We start from the raw sequence: 17,750 nt of genomic DNA on the forward strand, positions 1-17,750 counted from the left end.
CCACCCCTCCCCCTCTCCTTCCTCTCTGTCTCTCTCTTCCCCTCCTGCAGCCAAGGCTCCATTGGAGCAAAGTTGGCCTGGGCGCTGGGGATAGCTCCATGGCCTCTGCCCCAGGTGCTAGAGTGACTCTGGTCTCGGCAGAGTGACGCCTCTGAGGGGCAGAGCGTCGCCCCCTGGTGGGTGTGCCGGATGGATCCCAGTCGGGCACATGCGGGAGTCTGTCTGTCTGCCTCCCTGCTTTTCACTTCAGAAAAATACTAAAAAACAAAACAAAAAAAAAAATTTAAAAAAAGAAAGAAAATGACTGCTTTGCATAGTCTGCATAGAGGCTGACCGGGCCACCCTGTCCCAGCCGCTGGACGGCCCATCGCTGGCTGGTCTCCGGCAGGCGCCCTGACCCTGGGTAATGAAGCACCCCAGAGAGAAAGGCGAGGAGCCTGTCCGGGGGCTGTTCCAGGCCACGCCCACCACTGTCCAGCTGTCACTCGGGCCAGTTCTTGACGTTCCCTACCATCTGTGTCGTCTATAACCTGCGAGTCTGTATAATGAGGAGAATCCTGTCTTTGTGAAGACGTGCAGGTTGAGGTCGATGACCGTGCCCCATGCAAGAGCCCCTCCCTCCTCTAAGCTGCCATCCCATCCCGCCTGGCGGCCGCATCGTGAGGCCAAAGTCCTTGCACGAAAGGCCAGTGTGGACGTCACGAGTGGTGGCCAAGCCTCACAGCACGGAGGGAACTCCCTGCTCCTGACACTTGGGGCGGACTCTGGAAGCTCCCGGCCAGCCCTCCTTCAGGCCTGGGGGCCCCCTCCCCCCCGGGGTGAGGGTGTCCTGCCCGCCTGCTGGGGACGGCGTTGGGGCTGCCAGGCGTGCTCTGACCCACCTGGAACCCACAGGCACCTGGGCGAAAGGAAGCAGTTGACTAAATTAGCTACCTGGCTGACCAACCTGAAACCCGGCACCGGCGAGGAAATCCCAGAATCCCCGCCAGCTCTGTGAGTCTCGGGTCAGCCCCGGCGGGGGGATTCAGGTTGTTACTGGGTCAACTTTGTACTTCTAAGCCAATCTGAGTCACTGTTGACCAGGGGCTGCCGGCTGTCTCTCGCCCCACAGAGGGTCTAGAACAGGGGTCCCCAAACTTTTTACACAGGGGGCCAGTTCACTATCCCTCAGACCGTTGGAGGGCCGGACTATAAAAAAAACTATGAACAAATCCCTATGCACACTGCACATATCTTATTTTAAAGTAAAAAAACAAAAGAGGAACAAATACAATATTTAAAATAAAGAACAAGTAAATTTAAATCAACAAACTGACCGGTATTTCAATGGGAACTATGGGCCTGCTTTTGGCTAATGAGATGGTCAAATGTCCGGTTCCATATTTGTCACTGCTAGCCGTAACAAGTGATATGACGCGCTTTCGGAGCCGTGACGCATGCGTCCCGCCTCACCAGAAGTAGTACTGTATGTGAGCAACGCCGTGCTTTGGTCTTGAGACTTGTTTGGAGGTTCTAGCAGGAGAGCGCAGCTACTCGTATACCCTTGACCGAAGAACGATCCTCTCCTCTAGCGGGGAAGGTCGTCCTCTTCGACTGAGCGCAGCGCACAGCTTCGGGAGGGACGCACATGGAGCGGTGAGGGAGGAAGGGGACACCCGCCTAGCCAGCCAAATCAGCCGAATCAACCCTGGCGATCAATGGGGTGACAGATGTCGCAGCCAGATCGCCCTCACATCTGCTGCGCTTTGCTCCTCTCACTGACCACCAATGAAAGAGGTGCCCCTTCCAGAAGTGCGGCGGGGGGCCGGATGAATGGCCTCAGGGGGCTGCATGTGGCCCGCGGGCCGTAGTTTGGGGACCCTTGCTCTAGGACTTTCCAAGTCCACTTGCAGGATGAGACACCGAAGAAAGTGGACGTTAGGGGACCCCACGTGGGACCTCAACAGGATCCCCCTGCCCCTCCCTGTCCTGTCTCACCGCTGGGTGACAATTGGAAAAGGATTCTGTAAAACAAAGTAGAAAAAAAGAAAAGCTAAGAAGGAAAGAGAGGGAGAGAGAGAGAGAGAGAGAGAGAGAGAGCAGGCACTGGAATCAGAGGGCAGAGGTCGGAGCCATGGGACGGGGGGGGCCGGACCCCCAAAGGGCATGATGAAGGAGACAGGTTAGAGGTCCCACAGTCAGAGGCGGCTATACCGGCAGGCGCACTGGGCACGCGCCCTGGGCCCCGACTTCTGAAGGGCCTTGCGACACCCCAACTTGACACTGTTTCTAATGACAACAAGTTTGGTGTCATATGTACAATGTTAACATGAATAGTACATACTATTTTTTACTTATTTAAAAAGAGGGTTAACATGTATTTATTTTCCCTGTCTCTCTCTCTCTCTCTCTTTTTTTTTGTATTTTTCTGAAGCTGGAAACGAGGAGAGACAGACAGACTCCCGCATGCGCCCGACCGGGATCCACCCGGCACGCCCACCAGGGGGCGATGCTCTGCCCCTCCGGAGCGTCGCTCTGTTGCAACCAGAGCCACTCTAGCGCCTGGGGCAGAGGCCAAGGAGCCATCCCCAGTGGCCGGGCCATCTTTGCTCCAATGGAGCCTTGGCTGCGGGAGGGGAAGAGACAGAGAGAAAGGAGAGGGGGAGGGGTGGAGAAGCAGATGGGTGCTTCTCCTGTGTGCCCTGGCCGGGAATCGAACCCGGGACTTCTGCACGCCAGGCCGACGTTCTACCACTGAGCCAACCGGCCAGGGCTCTCTCTCTCTCTTTTTATTTTAAGGGTCCCAATATTTTCTTCTGCGCCCGGAGCCTCCCACCATGGCTCCACCATGGTGGGAGCCTCTGCCCACCATGGCTCCCACCCCTCCAGCTCTTGATGTGGGCGCCTGGGGCCAGGATGCCAGGTCTCCTCCCCACAGTCACAGTGTGTGAATGCCACATCAGAGGGCAGAGGTCAGGGTTCCCTGTCTGTCAGTACGAATGGATGCTTCCTTCCGTCCCAGCCTGAATCCTACGCGCCCCTCCACCCTTCTGCCACCACCCAGTCTCATGAAGTCCTTACAGGCTCCGGGCTGCGTCCTGAGGCTCTGAGAACACCCCGTCCTCTCCCCGCACTGTGGCAGGACGACAAGGGCCAGGATCTCCGGAGAGTGGCCGTCTGCCTGTGGGAGGGGCTGCCCCGGACGGCAGCGGGCACCCCTGTGGGCTCCGACCGCACGCTGAGCCGTCTGGAGGACAAGCTGCCTCGCGTGCTGCCCGGGTGCCTGGGCCGCCTGCACACCGCTAACTTAAATCTTTCTTAAAAGTACATTTTCACCTGCACCTGCCGTGGCACTGCGTAGATCCTGGCCTTCGACGGTCAGAGCAAAGCCCGGTGTGAGGGGCCTGGCCCTGTGATCGGGGGCCAGCCCGGTCGCCAAGATGCAGGGCTCAGAGTGACGGAGGCTGACCGATGACACGGCCGGAAACCAGACGCAGGGTGGACGCACGCGACACTGGCCGGAAACCAGACGCAGGGTGGACGCACGCGACACTGGCCGGAAACCAGACGCAGGGTGGACGCACACGACACTGGCCGGAAACCAGACGCAGGGTGGACGCACGCACGCCGTCTTTCCCGTGGGGGAAGGGTGGAGCCGTGGGAGGTTTTGTTTCCATCATCGCTCGCCTCCCACGTGACCCTGGGGTCTCCTCACAGGGCAAGGCAGTGGACCTCAGAAACAGAAAGGCTTTGCCCAAGAGCAGGGTCAGGAAACGAGCGGTGTTGGTAAATAGGGCAGTAGGGAACAGCAACTGTGACGGCGGAGGTTGAGAAAGCTCAGAAAAGAGAAAGACGTGGAAAGCAGGAAGTCAGCTCGTCAGATAAGGCCTAGCAGCTTGCTGAGGAAGTGATAACGACCACTGACAAAAGGGAACTGCTAATTCTGTTTAAAAAACACAACACACACACATACATACACACACACACACACACACACACACACACACACACACACACACACACACAACAACACATGTATTCCTGGCTCTGGAAATCCTAGCACAGGAGTTGACCAGCTATCGCAGAAGTTCCAGGCCAGGCAGAGCACAGGCTTGCTGGGGTCCCCCCCTCCCCAAGTGCCCTTCCCTCACCCTGACCTCTGGGGTCTTGGCCAGCCCAGGGGGTGGACGACAGCTCTAGCTCCTCCAGCCTCTTCTTGCTCATGGACCCAGACTTACTCATCCCCATCTCGCTCTGTACTCAACCACCCTTGGGCTGTGATGGGTTCATTGAATCTGCTCCTCTCCACTAACTGACTCATCTGTTACCTATCTGAGGATAGTATCCATGAATAGCCGCCTCTCAGCTGTTTGGTAACTGCTGGGTCAGTGGACATCTCTGGGGCGCCATTCCTTGACCTTCAAATACAGGAGGTGGGCCCTGGCTGGCTAGCACAGTGGTAGAGTGTTGGCCCAGCGTGTGGAAGTCCTGGGTTCGATTCCTGGCCAGGGCACACAGGAAAAGCATCCATCTGCTTCTCCACCCCTCCCCTCCTCCTTCCTCTCTGTCTCTCTCTTCCCCTCCCGCAGCCGAGGCTCCATTGGAGCAAAGTTGGCCCCTGCACTGAGGATGGCTCCATGGCCTCTGCCTCAGGCGCTAGAATGGCTCCGGCCACAATGGAGCAACGGCCCAGATGGGCAAAGCATCGCCCCCTGGTGGGCATGCCGGGTGGATCCCGGTCGGGTGCATGTGGGAGTCTGTCTCTCTGCCTCCCCGCTTCTCACCTCAGAAAAAATAATTCAAAAAAAAATAAATTAGACACAAGCTTAAAATAAAGTCTTGTCAGGGGGCACAGCGTCACCTGCAGCACATCTGTGGTGGGCCAACCGGGCGGGAAGCATCATGATGCAGAGTCGGAAGGAATCTGGGGTGTGGCGTGCCCATTTCACAGGTGAGGAAACCGAGACCCAGAGCGGTTAGGGCAGGACTGAGTAGGTCAGGGGCCCAGACCCTGGCACACTGGTCCCCACTCTGGCCCCTGCAGTGGGGACAAGGGATCAAGACTTTGTATGACGACTTAAAGGAGCCTGGGCACCCTCCCTCCCCCACAGAGCCACCGCGCGGTCACTGTTCCCACGCGGCTCACACAGCAGAGCCCTTTGCTGTCTCTAACTCAGGTCACAGAGCCCGACGGGGGCAGAGCCATGGCTCCAGCCGAGAGCTCCGGGTTTATTTCCGGTTTCTCCCTCACTCGTACGCGCTCTACATGCTGTGCGGCCAACAGGGACGAGAACTTCAGAACGCGGATGCTCAGAAAGCAGGCCCGGCCCCCTGGCCCGGGCTCCTGGCTCGGTCACCGTGACCTTGGCCTGCGGTCCTCGGACAGCCCCGAGCAGACCTCCGGCGCTGTGTGTGCGGTCGTGTCGGGACCACACTTTGAAGCACCGACAGTTGGGGGGCCAGTGTGTTCTGTGCCCTTGGGGAGCAGCGTAAAGCGCTTTAGACAAGAAATTCACCACGCACACCCCAGGCAGGAGGACTGAGCTTCGACTGCGGGCCTGTGATCTCATTCCTCTCCTTGTTGAAGACGCCCGGGGGCCTGAGTCAGGTTGCTCCGGCGTGTCTCCCTCTGGGTGAGCAGAGCTGGTTCTATCCGCGCCCAGGAAGTGGCGTTAGGGAGGCCCCCGTGCGCTGTGCCCTCCATGTGGCCAGGTCGGGTCGTCCACGTAGGGACAGGGCGGGGACGTAAGGGACTGGCCGAGTTGGGAAGCAGGTGCCGGCCGTTGGGCCGTTCTCACTGCCGTTCACCCTTTTGGGGGTCCCTCTCCCCAGGAGAGGAGACCCGTGCTGCTCCTCTGAGTCCCCTCCGGGCGATGCCAGGGCCTCCCTGGGAGGCTGTGTGGGTGGAGCGCTGCCCAGCTCCAATGGGGACACTCCTCCTGGGAAACTCACGTGGGCAACCAGCCCCTCGCAGACTCGGCCGGGCTCTCCCGTCTGTCCAGTCTCCCGTGGAAATCCACCTGACCAGCATCCCTCCGACGCACACCCAGGTAGGCTGAGGGCTCCCTGCCCGGGAATTCCCGGGAGACCCACCCGCCAGCCGAAGTGAATGAATTAAATCGCAGACCACGGTAGCACGCGCCGGAAAGAAATCCCTCCTCAGCAATGCTCTTCAGACGACCGCTGACTCTCCGCCGGTGAGAGGAACACGACTCACGCGCTTGACCGGCTGGGACCCCCAGGTCAGCCACCAGGAACTCATAAATTTAAGCCTCACTGTTCAGGGCTTTGCCACCCGCCGAATCCAGGGCTGAGAAGGCGTCCACCTGGGCTTGAATCCTTTCTCTGCCACTTGCCGGCCACGCAGAGTTCAGCAGATGGCCTTGACTTCCTAACCTCCTCTCTCCTCTGCGCAGTGGGTTTGCTGATGGGCTTGGCAAAGGCAACGCCAGGGAAGCGTAGGGCGCGCTCAGTGCGCGCCCAGGCGGCCGCCCCACACGCACGTCCTGCGTTCAGCCTCCGGGGCGCCTCCCGCTACTCTCATCTCTCGGGGACCTTAGCGACACAACCCTGGGCGTCTGCGCCCCCGAGCTGCCTGTCTGTGTCACACACGCCATGTAGATTCGCTGTTCTCTGTCTCTGTCTCATAAAATACCTGCAGGTGCCCAAGACACCCAGGTGATCAGCAACACAGGGTATGAATTTCCTGTCTTCAAGGTGCACGGCCGGCCCCATCTCTAGGTCATGGGGTGCCACGTGGCCCAGTGAGCACGGCCCGTCCATCCAGAGCCGCCACTGGGCATGGCCTCGCCCTTCACAGGTCCCAAAGGAGACACAACGGTCATCCGTCCGACTGGCCAGGTAAACTACTCAATCTGGTCAAAAGCAGAGAGAGCTGCAGAACCAACCTCGGACCCCAAGTGACACTGGATCCTTGTGATGTGACCCGCGGTGCCAGTTAGGATGAGGCTCGGGGGGTGGGGGGGTGGAGCCAGACTTTACGGGGCTCTGAAGAGGATGCGATTTCGGAATCTTCTTCAAGAAAAAGGAACGGATTTATTCCGAATTCGTCACGGGGACGTGAGAGACATGGAGAGGGGGACAGTCATTCCAGGGTGTTAGGAAGGGAGGGGAGGGGAGGAAGAGAGAGAGAGATGCAGGAGGGGCCCCGGGGGGTGGCGGCCCTGTCCTGTGTTGTCACTGTGGGGACAGTGGCAGGAACCCGCACCTGTGATAACATCGCGCAGCACCCAGTGCACGCGAGGACACGGGACGTGGATGAAATCCGAGTGAGACCAGCGTGCCGCACCAATGACAGCTTTCCCGCGGGGACCTCGGATGAGCCATCGCATTGCCCGGTGTCCCCCTTCGGTGACAAAGGCTAAAAGCCACAGCGGCTCGCTCTGGGTCAGGTCTGACCACAGCATCCTAATCAACACTATCTCAAAAACGGAAAATGTAATTTAAAAAAAAAAAATTTAGAAGTGGAACCGGATCATCTGAACAAAACTCAGGAGCGGGAGCTCCGGAAAGGCTGGTGTGGGCGGGGCGCGTCAACGTGGAGGGGTCACAGGCTGCAGGGTGAGTCCCTCTCTGGTTGGGAGGGCAGGGGACAGACAGACAGATGGGACGGACAGGAGACGGGGTGCAGGGCAGGCGTGACAGCCTCTCAACACCCACGAGTGGTCATGCACGTCCCGGTCATCTGCTGGACCCAGGCACGGGGCCGCTGGCTTTAATAAGCAAACGGGAGAGACTCACCCACGTAAACCGGGCAGCTCCAGGCGCTCCAGAGCCCCGCCGGCCGGCACACCGAGCTCACGGCCGCTCTCACCTCAATGGAGTACCTGGAGGCGTCACTGACGGTTGTGTTGAACCCATTGGTGGTCATTTTTCCCGTCTGGATGGGGGTGGAGAGGGGGTGAGGTTAGTTAGCATCACAGTCATCTCTAGAGTAGACCCCTCATTTCAGCCATGCTAACGGTCAGAACGAGAGGTCCTGTGTAACCCGTGTGACTCACTGTGCGGTGGCCCCCCGCTTAAAAACTAACAGGACACGTATGGGTTAGTTCAGTTCAGGCTGCTTCAGGGTGGACGGGTTGGCAGTCACCCTTCAGGGGAGGGAGGGGTCTCTGGTGACCAGAATAAATAAAACGGGCGACTGGCAGCCCGACATGAGACTCTGGGTGCACATGACGCTGCAGGAGAGAGAGACTAGAGCGGCCGATGGGGGCCTGACCCCCCGTCTTGTCCCTCCTTGTTCTGGACTCAGATGGCCAAACACTGTCGCTTGGTTTCCATCATGGTTTGCACCGGCCCGCGGCACTCTGTGGGTCCCTCTGGCCTCTGCCTGTCCCCCCCGTGGGGCCTGCGACTTAAAACTGCTTCGGGCATCGTTGGAGGATTGAAAAACTACCGAAAGAAGAACATTCCACAACCCACGGACACAACGTGAGATTTGAGTTTCAGGGCCCACCGGGGACGTCCCACGGGCACCCTCCCACGCCCCCGGCTGCGTTGGTCCTACACACAGCGCTGGGTAACGGCAGCCGGGACCACTGGACCGGCAAAGCCTAGAATATCTGGTCCTTTACCAAAACATGTTTGCTGATCGCTGACCTACAACCACGGGGGGTGGGTGAGGGGTGAGGGGTGCCCAGGGAAACGGAAAGAGCAGAGAGCTCTCCAGGGGCAGGTTGAATTCTAACTCGGCCCCCAGCTCCCTGCTGGACAGTTGTTTGACCCCTTTGAGCCTCAGTTTCCTCTCTGCAATCCAGGAACAATGACACCTACCTCCTCGTGGGCTATTGAGTGAAACAGAGTGACCGCTGCACAGCCCAAGCTTAGGAAAATCTTAGAATGGGTCACATGAAAACGGCTAATATTCAACCCGTTCTTGACGGGCAAAAACAGCAACTTTGGGTGGTCCGGTCTAATCGTAGGTGGCCACAGGCCACTCAAGCTGACTTTGTCTGGTGCTGACACGAGGCTGTTTGCTCACCAGCGAGCCATTCTCTGACGCTCCCCTGCCGATCAGCATCACCACCGTCCAGCTAGGCCCCTGGACCCCAAACCCGAGAGGTGTCCCTGACCCTGCACCTGAGGTATATTGCTCGAAGCGTTCCCCCCTTCCTCCCCTGCCCCTCCAGTGCTGCCGGTTCTGGCTCTCGTCATCTTGCGCCTGGACCACAGCAGTAGCCATCCCCTGACACCCCTGTCCGCGGGGACCCATCCCGATCGAGGGGACCCCTCCCCACCCACATCCGGCTTTCATGCCGCCACCAGAATTGTTCTTGGACGCTACAGTTGTGGGCATCTTTCTGTGGCTTCCACGGTCGGTGTCTGCAGTTTTAAAAACAGAGACCATTTTTCTTTTTTTTTTTCCTAGCCAAGTCCTAGCACCCCCCGTTCTGGGAGAAGTCAGATGTGTCCAGAGTTGTTGAGTCGAATTGAATTTGCTCCGCCTCCTCTCATTGAATTTGCTCCGCCTCCTCCTCTCGGTAGGACGTGAGGTCGCGTCCAGCCGTCCCCCTCTGCCTCTCACTTTGTGGAGTGGGGCAGGTCGCTTCATCTCTCTGCGCCCCACTCTCCTGGGAAAAGGGGGTGAGGGTCATCCCGCACCGGAGTCGCTGTGAGGATGGAATCCATCGGCGGCGTGGCGAAGCCGGGCACACGGCCGGCGCTCCGTCGGTGCTGCCTGCCTCCTCAGTTCCTCCCCCCTGGCATTTTTCGGTCCATCCGTGTGAATGAGTTTCGTTTTGTTTTTCATGTCGTGGTAAAACACACGGAACATACGAGGTGCCGGCTGAATTATTTTCAAGCGTGCCGTTCGGCGGTGCTGAGAACGTCCGCATTGTTGGGCCACTGATCTCCATCCGGCCCGTTTTTCATCCTGCAAACCTGCAGCTCCGCCCCTGAAACACCCCCTTCCCCCCCCAGCCCCTGGACACGACCGCCACCAACCCTGCGTCTCTGTGACTCTCGCTCTCGGTCTCCCACGTAAGTGGCCTTGTGCAGCACTGGTCTTCTCGGGACGGGCTCACTTCACCAGCGTCCTCTGGGCTCCTCTGTGTTGTCGCCTGTGTCAGGACCCCCCGCCGGAGACTGAATAATACCGTGTCTTACGTCCGCACCACATTTTGTTTCTTCGTTCCTCTGTCTGGACGCTTGGGCGGTCTCCTCATTTCCGCTATGGCGAATAACGCCGCTGTGAACAGGGGCGTGCGGGTTTCTCTTGGAGAACGCGCCCTCCGTTATCTGGGATGTGTACCCAGAATGGTTGGGTCATGTGGTGATTCTGTTTTGAACTTCTGAGAGACCACCATTCTGCTTTCTACGGCGGCTGCACCCTCGTAGATATGCACCCACGGTCGTGCTGACTACCGTGGTAAGTTTCTATTCTGGTACAGTTTGTATTATTTTCAACTAAACCTTCGGTCCCTCCAGCACAAGAGGCCAGTGGGGTCTGGCGTATTCTCATACAGCCTGGGTGGATGTGAGTTATCCGTGGCCTTAATCGTTCCAAGCTGTCACCAGGGCAGTCACTGGGGATCGTTTGAACATAAAAATGGATCTGAAAGAAGGACGCCATCGACGATGAGAACAATCTGAAGAATTACCTGGGAGTAGCCCTTCCGGGTGTCGTGGATTCTCACTTCATAGTCAAAGCAGTGGGCGGGGAAGGCGGACACCGGTTTCTCCCACCGCAGGAAGAGACGGGTGCCTTCCATGGCGGCCGTGACGCTCCCTGGAGGATTCACCAGATCTAGGTGAGACAAGGAGAGGCCGGTGAGCCGGGCTGGCACACCCCGTCCATCGTCCCCGGTACTCACCCTCCCGGGCCTGCTTCACCGACCGCGAGCCACGGGACTCCGGTGGTTCACCACCAACTCCGTCTTGTCCCCAGGGCAGGACAGGCCCCTCCCATCGCCAGCAAGGATTCCTACCCCGAATGGCAGTGAACCGCGGATGGAGTCTCTTCCCTCGTCAGCCAACCGCAAGACCACCCCCCATCCCTTTCCGCTCCTCGCGGTGGAGGGCTGCCGATCCCGTAGAGGGCTGGCCCAGGAGTGTACACCGCGCCCCTGCCTCCACCCGGCGGTGTGTGGCCCCCGGAGGGTCACCGATCCCGTAGAGGGCTGGCCCAGGAGTGTACACCGCGCCCCTGCCTCCACCGGGTGGTGTGTGGCCCCCGGAGGACCACCAATCCCAAAGAGAGATGGCCCGGAAGTGTACACCGCGCCCCTGCCTCCACCGGGCGGTGTGTGGCCCCCGGAGGACCACCGATCCCGTAGAGGGATGGCCCGGGAGTGTACACCGCGCCCCTGCCTCCACCGGGCGGTGTGTGGCCCCCGGAGGACCACCGATCCCGTAGAGGGCTGGCCCGGGAGTGTACACCGCGCCCCTGCCTCCACCGGGCGGTGTGTGGCCCCCGGAGGACCACCGATCCCGTAGAGGGCTGGCCCGGGAGTGTACACCGCGCCCCTGCCTCCACCGGGCGGTGTGTGGCCCCTGGAGGACCACTTCCCCACCCTGGGCTGCAGCTTTTTTGTTTTATCGAGTGGGTGGGGCTTGTCTGGCTTTGTCTGGGAGATGGAGTGGGAAGCTCTGCCAGGCGTCCCCAAACTACGGCCCGCGGGCCGCATGCGGCCCTGAGGCCATTTATCTGGCCCCCCACTGCACTTCCAGAAGGGCCACCTCTTTCACTGGTGGTCAGTGAGAGGAGCACTGTATGTGGTGGCCCTCCAACAGTCTGAGGGACAGTGAACTGGTCCCCTGTGTAAAAAGTTTGGGGACCCCTAGGAGCAGAACGAATTGGGCTGAATTTGTCTTGACTTAAACGAGAACTAAGTCCTTTCCCCCGAGACTCGGCCTGACCATCTACGGCCATGTGATGTGGGCAGAAGGGGTTTCTGAGGGAGGGTTCTCGTGTTAGGTCCGGCGACTAAGGTCTCATAGTCGACGAGTCATCGGGACAAGCGGAGAGTGGGACCCGCTGGCTCTGAACCCAGGAGGTCTGTCCCCAAGTCTCTGTTTGTCTTAGTAATCTGAGGAACTGGTCCCAACGAAGGGAAAATCCTATCATCACATGAATGCCTGTATCAGGTTGTGTCCGGGTTCAAGTGAATTTCATGGCTTCCCAAGTCCTTCTCTCACCCTGAAAGCAACGTTTTTAAGTCACTTAAGAAAATGTACTCTCGAAGAGAATCGCGTTACTCTTTAGTAAATGCTATGGTCCTTTAAACCACGTTAATGTTCCATTTAAGATAGATACTGGTATGTCACATCCAAATCACGTCCTTGAAACAAGAACGTTTTCCGTATTTGATGCACACCCGTACAAGGCATTGTTCTACACACTTGATAATTATTAGCACACTTAATTCTCACAGAGCCTTGTAGGAAGCATTCCTTCGTCCCCCTCTTTCAGATGAGACTGAGGCACGGAGGAATGACCAGAGTGCCTGAGGTCCCTCAGCTGGTCAGCAGAGGGGCCAGGACCCAAGCCCAGGCCGACTGACTCCGGAGCCCGCTCTAACCACCCCCCGACCCCACCCCTCCACCTCGAATGTCAATCACCACGTCTGCGGTGTGACAGGCTCTGGGGAAGTGTCACCAATGCTCACGTCTAGAGGGAAGAAGAACACCTTCTCCTCGAGACCTGAGCAAATGAAACCTTAAGTAATATGTTTATATCCGAGGATCCCAGGCCCGAGAGAGAGACATTTCTAAACTCAGGAGCCTCCGGGGGAGACAGACCAGAATGGTGAAGGGTCATGAGACTGGGGGTGGGTGCCATGGGGCAGGAGAGACCCCAGGGCAGGAACGTGGCTGTCTTGGGAGAGCTGGGAGCCCATCCTGTGGGGAAATGGATCAGAACAGCCCGGAGGGGCCACCAACCCATCACAGGACCCTCACACAGAAACTTCTCGACACCAGGCAGCACCGCTGAGAGATGAAACGGCTTCCTGAAGCAGGGAGTCAGTTCATGTTCCCTGATGCAGCGGTTTTCAACTGGGGGAGACATCGCCCCCCCCCAAAGGGACATTTGGAAACAGCTGAAAACATTTCTGTCGTCACCACTGGTGGGGGAGGTGCTGCTGGCAGCTAGTCGGGAGAAGCCAGGCACAGAGTCGGGGAGATTTCCGACCTGCGGAGCGCACAGCCCGGTCCCCACGACCCCGGCTATCCGGCCCCCAAACATCCGCAGCGCTGAGGCTGAGGACCCCGTCCCCATGGTTGTAGGATCAGAAAAGGAGTCAAGCAAGCTGGTATTTAGAACCCCTTCCACGGCTGCGCGTCCGAGATCCCGCGACTCTAGCTTTGAGTCCACCTTACCGATGGCGTGGAGTGCGAACAGCTGATCGTAGGGCCTGATGACGGCATGCGCGCTGGAGCCGTTCACGTGCACGACCAGCGAGTCCCGCCCTTTGCTGTCAATGAAGGTCGTCGGGAACCAGCAGCCGGTGTTTCTCTGCTGGGCGTCTTGGCTGTATTCTCGGCATTCTTCGGTCTGAGAGTTGTACCTGAATCGGAACACTCGTGAGTTTTCAGGGCGGGGAGGGAGCGAGCCCCCTTGCGTAAGGACAAGCAGGTCCCGACCTGTAGAAGAGGAAGTACTGCGTGTGCCCGGGGGCCGCCTCCCCAGCGAGCCAGGTACAGCGCAGGGAGACTCGGTAGGGCCTCGGGTCGGTGCCGTTGTTGGCGGCGGTGTGGGTGGTGCACGTTAAATTCACGATCGAGGTTCCGGGAGACCCTAGAGGGAAAGAACAAGACGTTCTCATGACCGCCTCTGAATCCGGGACTGCCTGTGAAACCACAGGGATCGGGAAACGCTTCTCCATCCGCAGAACGCAGTTGTCGTCACACACTTATGTAGAGACACCTACCATGGGCAAGGGGCCCGCTGGCTGGGGAACGAGGCGGGGGCTGCACAGCCCCAGGGTGCGACATCGGGTCGCTGCCTAGCTACTTGGGGACATGCACGTGTGGGAGTTTAAGAGCAGTATGCTCTGTTGTCATTCGGAGCTCCGTGTCCAGCGGCCTTGCTGTTCTATTGCACGTTGGTCAAGAGCTCGCTGGGACACCTTGATCCCTCCTACCCCAGATGTGGGTTTTGGTTTTTTTTTGTTTGTTTGTTTGTTTTTTGTATTTTTCTGAAGCTGGAAACAGGGAGAGAGACAGTCAGACAGACTCCCGCATGCGCCCGACCAGGATCCACCCGGCACGCCCACCAGGGGCGACGCTCTGCTGTGACCAGAGCCACTCCAGCGCCTGGGGCAGAGGCCCTGGAGCCATCCCCAGCACCCGGGCCATCTCCACTCCAATGGAGCCTTGGCTGCGGGAGGGGAAGAGAGAGAGAGAGGAAGGAGGGGGGGGTGGAGAAGCAAATGGGCTCTTCTCCTATGTGCTCTGGCCAGGAATCGAACCCGGGACTCCTGCATGCCAGGCCGACACTCTACCACTGAGCCAACTGGCCAGGGCCTGGGTTTTGTTTTTTACTGTCAATGAGAGCGGGTGAAGAAGGTCTCCACCCCAGAGCTCAGTGACCCGTGCGGTTACAACCGAATGCGTCACGGGCAGCGGATGGCGTAGAGGGCTGCTCGGAAGGAGGTCAGTTTTCGCGAACGCTGCGGAATCACGCCGCTTCTGGAGAGAACACAGCGCACACTAATGTGCTCGGGTCCTACTTGTGACGGAAGGACTTACAGGGACACGAGACGGCAAAGAGAACCCCTTTGTGTTCGTTTCTCCCAGGATGTCCCCCCTCTTTCTTGACGGGAACGCCCTGGTTTTCGTTTCAGCCTCCCCGTCACTGTGCAGACTGGGTGCTTTCAGAGCCCATCACGGAGCACCGGCCTCGGGCTGGTTCAGGGGAGCCGAGGAGCGCTGAGGCTGAGGGTCGGGGAGGACCTCGTCCACGGGCGAGCAGGCCTGTAGACTCGGTCTTGAGTGAGGGGAGGAGCACTTAGGCTGAGGGTCGGGGAGGACCTCGTCCACGGGCGAGCAGGCCTGTAGACTCGGTCTTGAGTGAGGGGAGGAGCACTTAGGCTGAGGGTCAGGGAGGACCTCGTCCACGGGCGAGCAGGCCTGTAGACTCGGTCTTGAGTGAGCCGAGGAGCGCTGAGGCTGAGGGTCGGGGAGGACCTCGTCCACGGGCAAGCAGGCCTGTAGACTCGGTCTTGAGTGAGCCGAGGAGCGCTGAGGCTGAGGGTCAGGGGGGACCTCGTCCACGGGCGAGCAGGCCTGTAGACTCGGTCTTGAGTGAGCCGAGGAGCGCTGAGGCTGAGGGTCGGGGAGGACCTCGTCCACGGGCGAGCAGGCCTGTAGACTCGGTCTTGAGTGAGCCGAGGAGCGCTGAGGCTGAGGGTCGGGGGGGACCTCGTCCACGGGCAAGCAGGCCTGTTGACTCGGTCTTGAGTGAGGGGAGGAGCGCTGAGGCTGAGGGTCGGGGGGGGACCTCGTCCACGGGCAAGCAGGCCTGTTGACTCGGTCTTGAGTGAGCCGAGGAGCGCTGAGGTTGAGGGTCGGGGAGGACCTCGTCCACGGGCAAGCAGGCCTGTAGACTCGGTCTTGAGTGAGCCGAGGAGCGCTGAGGCTGAGGGTCAGGGGGACCTCGTCCACGGGCGAGCAGGCCTGTAGACTCGGTCTTGAGTGAGGGGAGGGGCGCTGAGGTTGAGGGTCGGGGGGGGACCTCGTCCACGGGCGAGCAGGCCTGTAGACTCGGTCTTGAGTGAGGGGAGGAGCGCTGAGGCTGAGGGTCGGGGAGGACCTCGTCCACGGGCAAGCAGGCCTGTAGACTCAGTCTTGAGTGAGCCGAGGAGCGCTGAGGCTGAGGGTCGGGGAGGACCTCGTCCACGGGCAAGCAGGCCTGTAGACTCGGTCTTGAATGAGCCGAGGAGCACTTAGGCTGAGGGTCGGGGAGGACCTCGTCCACGGGCAAGCAGGCCTGTAGACTCGGTCTTGAGTGAGGGGAGGGGGTCTTTTCGCTTAGTGTAAGTCCGTGACCTGGTCATTTTTGTCATGTTATCCAATGTCATTCAACAGGGAGAGGAGTGGGACCTGCCGTTGTCTGTAGAGAGGGTAAAGATGAGAGGAGGACCAGCTACAGCCGCTCGGCTCCGTGCACCGCAGTGTGTGTCATTTATACGACATGGTCGCAGACAGGATGCACACGCATGTCCACTGTCATACAGACACGGAAGCCTGCCCACGCTCTAAACACCCAGACGGTCCGCGCCCCCGTGCCATCTCGAGTGTCTGAATCTGCTTGTCCCCCAGTGCCCGTCCGAGGTATGGACGATTTGGTGTGAGGTCGGCTGGATTCCAGGCAGAAATAGCCGGTTCTCCACTCGCGTCGTCCTGGGGGGGGGTGTGCTCCGAGGACCGTCAGACTCGCAGAAACGTCGTTCTGAAAGGCGTGCTGCAGGAGTGTGCGCCAGAGAGGGGCAGAGGGGCTGGAGGGGAAGCCTGCGTGTGTGACCTCCTGTCCGCCTCGGGTCAGCGTCTGAGCTTGAGGTCGTGACCCCTGTGAACCGGCCGCCCTGCGGTCTACAACGTGTCGTAATGCCAGAGAAGGGCAGAGGGGCTGGAGGGGGAGCCTGCGTGTGTGACCTCCTGTCCGCCTCGGGTCAGCGTCTGAGCTTGAGGTCACGACCCCTGTGAACCGGCCGCCCTGCGGTCTACAACGTGTCGTAATGAGTAAGTGGACGACCTGGACGGCACGGTTCTCAGTCACTGACACAACTCGGGAGGCGAGGCCTCTTCTCCTGGCGAACGGTTGGACAGTTACCTGTGGGTCAGACTGGCCGGGGTCTCTGTTATTATGTCGCTCACACGTCCCAGGACCTGGTGGCCACTCTTCCTCTGTTCCTTCCGTTAGGTGTGCACGCACATGTGTGTGTGTGTGTGTCCAAGCTTTCAATTGGGAGCATCCCTGCTTTTACACATTAGAGACCCCGGTCCCCGGTTAGTGACCCTGGCTTCCCACTGAGGACAGTGTAGATACAGTGGGTCTAGCCCTCTTTTACTCACGGCAACTATACAGCTCACAAAAAATTAGGGGGTATTTCAAAATGAATGTGAAGCTATAAAATATCTCCTAATTTTTGTGAGCAGTAGAGGCGTTCACTCTCGCGGCTTCTCGGCAGTGCCGGCCGTCGTAGAGCTTGTTGTGAGGAGTGACGGAGCCGGAAGGGAACCCCGTGTCTGACGTAGGCACTGCTATTGTGTAGCTGCGGCCAAACCAGACAGGGTCCCTGCTCCCCGGCGGGCTCACCGTGGGGATGGCAGGCTGTAATCTAATCTAGAAAAGATAAGCGATGCTATGCACCCATGAAGAGCTTTGCCCGTGGATGAGCGGCGAGGACAGAGAGCATCCTTCAGGAGACAGAATGAAAAAAAAGGGGGGGGGTGGCCTTACAGAGGCTTTGATGTACCGGGGGGTTAGTAATCCCCCTCCCCTGATGGATAAATATGAAGATAACATTTCAGAAGCATTTCTTAGTTTAAAAATTAATAATAATGTCAAAATAAATAAAAGTAAGACACAGAAAAGCAGGCGGAGCAGGTGGCCGGGAGATCGGTCTCCAGGGAAGGCGGGTGCTGTGCGTGGGTCACGGGCAGACTTCCGGGGGAACAGAGCAAAGGGACCACGCAGCGTGTCCTTGGAGAGGTACCTTAGAACTCGATCATGAGCGACCTGATCGACCCTTGAGCCTTTGCTCAGGGGGGTGAGAAGTGTGAGTGAGGTTGGCAGGAATGGGCCAGCT

At 59.0% G+C, this 17,750-nt stretch overlaps 1 protein-coding gene across 1 annotated transcript in view; it reads right to left on the minus strand.

Annotated features, from left to right (window-relative positions):
• Positions 1-17,750, minus strand: part of IL5RA (interleukin 5 receptor subunit alpha) — a 39,678-nt gene that overhangs the window by 12,923 nt on the left and 9,005 nt on the right. The window contains exons 6-9 of the mRNA XM_066351051.1: positions 13,582-13,735; positions 13,318-13,505; positions 10,599-10,744; positions 7,741-7,879 (exon numbers count right to left, since the gene is read on the minus strand). Coding sequence (XP_066207148.1) covers positions 7,741-7,879; positions 10,599-10,744; positions 13,318-13,505; positions 13,582-13,735 — 627 coding nt within the window. The remainder of the gene's footprint in view (positions 1-7,740; positions 7,880-10,598; positions 10,745-13,317; positions 13,506-13,581; positions 13,736-17,750) is intronic.

This window comes from Saccopteryx leptura, chromosome 10, assembly GCF_036850995.1.
Source record: "Saccopteryx leptura isolate mSacLep1 chromosome 10, mSacLep1_pri_phased_curated, whole genome shotgun sequence".
Lineage (NCBI taxonomy): Eukaryota > Metazoa > Chordata > Mammalia > Chiroptera > Emballonuridae > Saccopteryx > Saccopteryx leptura.